The following is an 8,580-nucleotide window of genomic DNA, read 5'->3' on the forward strand; positions in this document are numbered from 1 at the left end:
TCAAGTTAAACACCTGGCAGAACAAAAAATATCGGAATTTTTTTTAAGAAAAACCCGAGGGGAAGGACTGTAGAAAATTATCCTGTCCAAAAGTATATTTTTGGAATTGTAAACCTTCTGCTGTTGTCTGTTCTATGGTCGGGTTGTCTCTTTGACACATTCCCCATTTCCATTCTTAATTTTAAATATCGAATCCGAATATAAACCAACAACATCTGAATGTGTATAGAAGAGGGGCGAAAGATACCAGAGGGACAGTCAAACTCATATATCGAAAATAAACTGATAACGACATGACTAAAAAAATAAAAAGACAAACAGACAAATAATAGTACGAAAGACACAACATAGAAAACTAAAGAATAAGCAACACGAACCCCACCAAAAACTGGAATGGTAAGCAGATCCTGCTCCACATGTGGCACCCGTCGTGTTGCTCTTGGTATTACAAACCCGGTAAATAGTCTAATCCGATAGGTCACATTCGTGGTGAAAAGGGAAGTGGATTGACTTGTCGTTACGACATAAGAGGCCCCTCATGGGGGGTCCTAGTAATCACATAATCACCATTTTTTTGCCAATATAATCACATAATCATTAAATATTTGCTTATCTTTAGTAATCAAATAATCATAAACTAAAAATACAGTCCTAGGGAATCAAATAATCATGAAATATTTGGCTTAATAATCAAATAATCATTAAAAAAACGGCCAAGTAATCACATAATCAAAAACCCCATGAGGGCCCTCACATAAGACCGTATGATATAGAAGATGCATTGTAAACGCTTTTAGACACTATATATGTACACATAAGAACTTTAGTAAACTTGTAGATGAAAACAATTTAAGCGACGAAAATATAGTCATCATTTTTTATTTTTTTTTATAATTAATAAACTTTTAAAACAACTGACAATACACAGAATGCACTCATGATTATTGAACAATTGACTTATGAGCTGTCCCCCTTTGTTATATTTCTATTATTGTGTAAACCGGCATTTCACGGTTTCAGGTGGAATCCATATTGCTGGGTTTTAACTCGAATTTGAATTAAAATTGGGCGCGAACGTGTAGAGTGCGAACGGACCTTGGGTGCGAACGTGCGAGGTGCGAACGTGTAGGGTGCGAAAGTATATTGGGCGCGAACGGACCTGATACCGGTTTTAATGAACTCTGTCTCATTAATGTTTGCAGTGTAAACGTACGTGGGGTTTTTTTTGTGTTTTTTTTTTTTTTTTTATCAAATACTTATGTTGATGTGACCATGGTGTCTGGGAAATCATTAATATTCATCTGGATTCGACAGAGGCATATATCTCTGGTTTGGACTCAGACTAGTAGTGTCAGGTTTGGATCATAAAAGGACATAAAAAAATGTCACACTTTTTTTAAAATCAAATTTAGAGCATAATTTTTTTAGGTTTGGACAATTTGGACCTTTGATTGTCACTATATTATCTTTGTCTGATCATGTCACAGGACTTGTTTTTGATATTTCGTAATATTCGCATTTTTTACATATCCTAACCGTAGAAATGTTTAAAATTATAATGCATTAGATACCGGAAATGACGCACTATAAACAATATGGTGGAATAAATATTTTTGTTTCAAGTTGAATGAAAATGCAAGTTGCAACAGGACGATTATGACTTTTGCTAAATTTTCAGTTATTGGAAGAGAAACTGTGGTATGTGTTTGCAGCTTGAATTTGAGAAAGTATTTGTCTTAAAGGAACCTGTCATTGCCTAAAAAATGAGCTCAATCGGTTAAATCGGCACCTGCCTGACCTGGTCAAATCGGCACTCAGTATAGTCATTTTGAGTCAAATTGACACCTAGTCAAATAAAGACATCGGTACCCAAAATAAACATTTTGTTGTACAAGTAAAACTGAATATTCCGGTTTTTTTATAAGTTATTTTCATATTTTCACTTGAAAATGCTTGAGGAATCAAAATTGCTGGTTTCCACTGGGACTTCTGGGCTACAAGGCAGTGTGCTAAGAATGTAGGACAAACAGTCAGAAATTTTCACAGGAAAAACCATTGAAAATATACAAAATTGGTTGCAACTTTATATGAGGGTAGTAATGCCCTTAACTGTCAGGTGTCAAACGGTCAATTTTGGCTACCGTTAGCGTCAAATTGGTTAACATTTTACCGTGATTCGTCAAAATATCCTTATCGTGATTCATCAGAGGTCTGAAATAATTATCGTTACTGTTATTTTGGGAAAAAGTTTAACATGATTTTTCAAAATCATTCAATTTTGTTATTGTCTAAAAGAACATGAAGAAAGTGTACATTTTATCGTCATACATTAAAAATTACCGTTTACGTCATTTGGCAAGAGTTTTTACTGTTACTCTTCATGAAGGTACCCCCATTACTACCCTCTTAATATATGATTGACTTTTTAGAAGTAGTGAGGTGATGCAAAAAAAAAACCCAACAATTTGAATAGTAATAATTAAATTTGTTTTTATCACAGACAAGGTGGCTAGCAAATTTTCTTTATGTCATGTCAGTCTCCACTTCAGATGCTTTTTGTTACTTTAAAATAACTTAATGCAAAAAATACCTACAATCGATTCATGGAATATTTTTCCTTTAACACTTAACAAATTTATGATCCACAGCATACTAATCCAATTATTATAATCACTAAAGCTTAACCATGGTGACTTAAAAAATTAGAATTTTCCTAATTTCTTAAGCAATAGATAAGACTAAGAAACTCAATAGTATCTTAACATTAAACTTCTAACTAATTTTGTTATGATATAATGCAATATCTTTTTCAGCAAAGACTTTCCATTAGATCATAAGAAGACAACACAAGAATTCCCATGGAAAATCCTGAAGAAATACTACCGGAAATTTTAGCAACATTGTTTACAACATCCTCACCTGCTACTGAGCTAGAGTCACTTAAGCTAATTCATAAACAGTTGCGTTCCCTGTCCTCAATTCATAACAGAAATGCATCAGACTTTGATCTTAAATTTACTTTGTCTTCACTTGAAGGAAATCCATACCAAGATGTCAGTATTGAAGTATTATGTAAAACGCAAAATTTACTGAATAAGTTTACTTGTTACTTGTTAGAGCGCAGGTTTGGTTGGTCAGAGTCCAATCAAGAAACTGGTGGACGTCGTGTTCGAAGAATGTCATGTACTGGAGTTACCCTAGAAGCCAGTGATGGACAACAGAAAGCTTTTATCAATGATCTAATTGACAGTTTGATTCAGTGGTAAAATTCACTATTATGTCATAGCTCCTTGAAAAAATCTTTTAAAGACATTGTAGAGGTTTTCAGCACGTCTTTGTATGCCTCACACATTCTTTATGAAAATTTTTATCACTTTCATATGAAAATAGTTTTCTGTTCTATGTTCCACAAGAACTGTTGTATACTTTATATACTGATACAATTTGAAGCTAATACATGTACATGATAATGGTTAAGAAAAAAACCCATTAAGGGTGTGATGATATCTCCTGATTGTTATTTTATATGTGTATGTATATTTGCTCTGATTATTTAATTTGTGATTGCTGCCAAGTAAAGATTCTTAACTGCAAATATTCAAAGCTGTAGGTTAAATGCAGATGCAACAGTAAAAACGGCTCTGTGTATTTGATATTTTGACATGTGTATGTTTAATTTAATTTTCACATCCTGAATGGGATTAATTTGAACATGAATTTCAATGTGCAAAACTTTTTTTTTTTTTTTTTGTGTATGGAATATAATTTTTGCTTGAAGAATAACAATCATGACAATAATCATTTTACTTGACTTACGTAGAATCTCAGGTATATATAAGAAACCCAATTTTAAGGATATTGCCCTAAGCTTGTGCTATAAGATTAAGGAACAAATAAATGAAGATAATGGATTATGGTTGATTTTGTTTGCTTTTTTATCTTCAGGTTGATACATCAGAAGATCACAGAATCACTTTTAAAGGCTTTTGAATACACATTAAAGCAAGGTTAGTCATATTGACTTAAAAAATACCATTGAATATGAATATGTTTATTGATACTCCCAAAACTACAACAGCAATAAAAAAACAAAGAAAAAACTATCTTACAGTTCTATGTACAGGGAAACCAACATTTATTTTTTCATGGCCGTAAAACTTATAACTAGTACAGATTTAGACACATTTCATGTAGTTTTCCAGAAGAATGGCTGATTGGTACAAAAACAAATATTTCTATATATATGTTTCTCTTATATTGAAATAAAAAGTGTTCTGATTGCCAATGAGTCAGCTTTTAATCAGGGACCAAATGACAAAGATGTAAAGAACTAAATGTCACTGTTCATGGTTCACAGCATTCAACAGTAAGGAAAACCCATACAAAATATACTGTATATAAGGATATTGAGGCACATGGCCTTGCAAAATGTGAAACTATTCAAAAGAATAAAAACAACAGCCTGGATCTTTCTAAAAAAATAAAACAGAAATAAATAAGGCACATTATATATATCTTTATTCTGTCAAACCTGGTATACAGACATTACATGACATCAATAATACAGACATAAATACATGAACAAACAGATCAAAATATGTCCACTATTTACAATTATACTGATAGTATTTAGCCAGGAGGGCACACATGGGAATTTATAAATCTAATGAAAGTATACAGCTTTCTCAATTTAGATTTTTTATTTAAATTCATTATTTTCTTAAACATTAGTATATTTGGACGATTTACATATTTTTTATCAATACATTTGTTTCTTTTTACTGACATCTCACACAACAACCAATGAAAACATTTGAACTACAAGCTTGTGACTTGGGTCAGGCTTGTAACTCCTTTTTTCATAAACTTTTTATCAGCCCTTCATTTTTAATTGTCCTGAGCAAGTGAGCTTGTGGTCAAAAAACACTTGTAACTTTTAGGCAGTGTAGATACAATACTGCATACTTTTGAAATGTCTCATTTCTTCACAAACCCTGAGAAATTTAGCTTACTGATCATCAATTTAAAAAAATAACATGATTTTTTTTAAGGTAGAGGTGGTAGATGTAAGTAGACAGAGAGAGATATTAACTAAACATGCATGCTTAATATTTCACTGATAAACCAGCAGATGCCTGTAGTTCAGTTATAATGCTATTGGTTTTTTTTTTACAAATTGTACTTTTTACTGATACATGTACATATACATGTTATTTTAATGTCTTGAAAATACTGTGTTTTAAGGGAAAGCGGTAGTGTCTTAATACCAGTACAATTATTTTACTTCAACATTTTAGAGCTTTTTTTATTTTTGTCTTGAATGACTATAAACAAATTCCCTTACATCATGTGTACATAGAGCATTTGATATTTTACTGCTTAAAACATATTTTAGCCTTTAGTAGAATATCATTACAAGATATATACATTGTACATGTAGTTAGATTCTTTTATAGTGCATTTGTAATATATTATAAACGTAACATACATATTTATTCTGAAGTATGAAATTTACAATCAGTTTACAGAAAAAAGCTTTGTTTAGTATTTTAATCTCTGCTGTATAAACTTATTAAGGAATTAAGATTACTATTTTGTGTAGGGTTTTTATGTTAATTGTATTTGCCTTCCCTGTTCTCGCATTCTCCCAACAAATTTCATATAGCATCCAGGTAAACAGGATATTTTGAAATACCACTCTGTTTCTAAAAATTATAGCATCACATCCTTAACATAATCTATAGGAAAATCACTTCAGATAGTATAACATCTAATTAATATAACATTGATACATAACCATGATTCCAAAATGTCCAGGGGTGACCACTGGGCCTATACAATTAATTATTTACAATTCTTCATCCGTTACTTTTCCAATTGAATTAATTTATAGAACTCATCAGATGTTTTTTCAATTAACTTTGAATTTATATTTTTCATTAGCTTTTTTTTCAAATATAAATGAGTTTAAAAAGAATTAGTTTGATATGTTTGACTTGCATTGTGTATTAATTTTTAAACTTTCCACCATTTTCTGTGTTTGGTTGTATAATGTATTAACAAAACACATTTTCAACATGTCACAAAATTTGTCTGGCTTGTATGAATGTTTTATTTATTGACTTTCAACATTAGCATTTAGAATATCATTTGATTAAATCTGCAATAGGTTAGATTGAAACATAATTTACAACTTGTTTTCCATTGCAGTAACAAACATGCCTGTTGTCAGAAACAGAGCTGTGGTTCACATCATGGATTGGTTAAAAGAAAACAGGGAGAATCTCAAAACATGTTTATCCTGTGCCACAATATTGGTAAGAGGATTGAAAATTTCAAATCATATCATTGGTTGAATACTGTATACAGCAAAGTTAAATAAATGTCCAAAGTTCAGGAAAAAATCTGTGTTGTAAAAATATAGAAACGCATAAATGATATGATGTGAATTTATTTCTGTTGGTAAGATTTAATAATTTTTGACATCAACAGTTACACCAAAGTATCTGCAAAAGTGATAAGATGTGAATATAAAATTTAAATTAGGTTGGTCACTGTCAAATTAAAAATATATACATTTAAAAATAGGCTAACAATTCAAAGGGAATTTCTACATCTTGTGATCAGAAAAAAGAAATTATGTTGGTGGAATAATAAAATTTTAGATCACTGTGGTTTAGTGAATAAATCCTAATTGACTTAAACTAATAATATTGCGCTGATCCTGCATCAGGTTTTTTTTTCACAACGGATCAAGAGAAGTACTAGATTTTCCATTTTCATAAAATTTTGATCACTATCATATTAAGATTTTGAAATTTACAGGACATGTAATGCTTGCATCTGAAATTAAATGATATGTGCATCTCTGTTTTTAGGTGTTGATACAGATGTCATTGACAGATGTGTGGTCAGCTATCAGAAATTCTTGTTCTAAACACTTGGGTCACATTACACCATACCTGCCACTCCAGTACCAAGAAGAACTCTTTAATCAGCTTGTCACAGTAAGTTTGGTCATTTAGATTATCATTGTCATAAAATTGTTAAAAATAGCAACTATGTAGTGAAACTAGTGAAATAGCAAAGAGATTGTATGTTTAATATGGTTCATATTCTTTATCTTCTTATGTAACAAGAATATGTACTGTGTAACTATTAAATCAACCAAATAATAGATACTTTTTGGTCACCACCAGAAATCTTTTAAAATTCCACAAGAAAAAACCTCCATTCAAATAACCAATACTGTAAAAGTTTACAAATTACTTTTAACTTCTTGTATGTTCTTATTTCTAGTGATGTAAATTGTAATTTACCAGATTAACATCTGTGTTAAATTATTTTTGTTATAATTTCAGATCTGTAATTGTCCCAAAAGTTCCTGGCAAGCCAAAGAAGGTGCAATCATGGGTAAGGATATACCGGTATGCTGTATCATTATTCCTTGGTGTAAAATAGGATAATTTTTTTACAATCAAGAAAATAGTTCATAAAACATGGGAATTGTTTTAGAAAAAAATGTAAATGCATGACATTTAAAAGAAAGGTGAAACTATGAATGTTTTGAATAGAAAAACGTTAATTTTTTGGGGATAATTAATTTTCAATATGTATGTTGATATTTTTGAAAAGTTCAACTGGCATTAATTATTGCATTCATGATTGTTATTTTTTCATATGTACATGCTGCACAAAAAGAAAGAGATCACACTTTTCATACTTATTTTGATCTCACAAACATCTGAATCCTGTTTGCAAAAACTCTAAATTTTTCATTGTGTTGAAATAACAGAATTACCTCATGTTTAATTAGCAGCATAGAATAGATGAGTTATTATACACTATTTAGTCAGTGGTTTCAGAACTGCAACTTCTTTTTTGAATTGTGTAGAAACTGACTAAACAAAATGTGTGTTTCTTTATTTTCTAGGTATAAATGCTATGGTACATCACTACCAAGACAAAACAGATGTCAACTTTGGATTGGAGGAGGAATACAAGGTCAGGGTCATCTTAGATAAGCTTCTTGCTTGATGGATATTAAAATGTACTATTGGAAAATTGATGCAAAAATTAATTGAAAATAGATCAATCTAGCTTAAAGCAATAAAAATATATTTTGTTATTGAAAAAATAGTTATGAAGGTTAAATAGAGATTATCAAGCCAAAAGAAAATGAATAACAAAGCATAAACAAGCAATATGATTGTTAAATATTTACCATGCTGAGATCAGCGAGTAAAAAATCCCTGGCATAAGTTGTAGGAGAGAAAAGACAGAAATTATTTTACTGTCTTTAAACTTTAATAAGGTTTTCAATGTTGGGTTATTTTTTTTAATTTTTTTTCAGAAATGTCCGCCTCCAGAATATATATCTAGTCAAATAATTGATGTTGTTTTTACACTCCTGTCCAACCCCCAGCTTACCATCAGAGAGAATGCAGCTAAAGCTATTTCAGGATACATATCCTCTGCTGACATGAAGGTATGTATGACCAAATTTAATTTGTAGTCTTGACATTCCTATCTAACCCAGAGCTCATAATAAAAACAGTAACTATATGCAGAGATGGGTCC

At 30.8% G+C, this 8,580-nt stretch overlaps 1 protein-coding gene across 8 annotated transcripts in view; it reads left to right on the forward strand.

The window, feature by feature from the left end:
• Window positions 1-1,566: 1,566 nt before the first annotated feature.
• Window positions 1,567-8,580, forward strand: part of LOC139523460 (uncharacterized) — a 49,549-nt gene continuing 42,535 nt past the window's right edge. For 4 of the 8 annotated variants that reach the window (XM_071317511.1, XM_071317515.1, XM_071317513.1 and 1 more), the window contains exons 1-9: window positions 1,571-1,698; window positions 2,814-3,262; window positions 3,946-4,007; window positions 5,052-5,066; window positions 6,211-6,317; window positions 6,879-7,007; window positions 7,362-7,413; window positions 7,934-8,004; window positions 8,354-8,488. In XM_071317511.1, coding sequence (XP_071173612.1) covers window positions 2,859-3,262; window positions 3,946-4,007; window positions 5,052-5,066; window positions 6,211-6,317; window positions 6,879-7,007; window positions 7,362-7,413; window positions 7,934-8,004; window positions 8,354-8,488 — 975 coding nt within the window. In that variant the 5' untranslated portion in view covers window positions 1,571-1,698; window positions 2,814-2,858. Of the gene's footprint in view, window positions 1,699-2,813; window positions 3,263-3,945; window positions 4,008-5,051; window positions 5,067-6,210; window positions 6,318-6,878; window positions 7,008-7,361; window positions 7,414-7,933; window positions 8,005-8,353; window positions 8,489-8,580 lie in introns of all 8 variants that reach the window. The other 4 variants (XM_071317510.1, XM_071317514.1, XM_071317517.1 and 1 more) reach the window with 2 other exon arrangements.

This window comes from Mytilus edulis, chromosome 5, assembly GCF_963676685.1.
Source record: "Mytilus edulis chromosome 5, xbMytEdul2.2, whole genome shotgun sequence".
Classification (NCBI taxonomy): domain Eukaryota; kingdom Metazoa; phylum Mollusca; class Bivalvia; order Mytilida; family Mytilidae; genus Mytilus; species Mytilus edulis.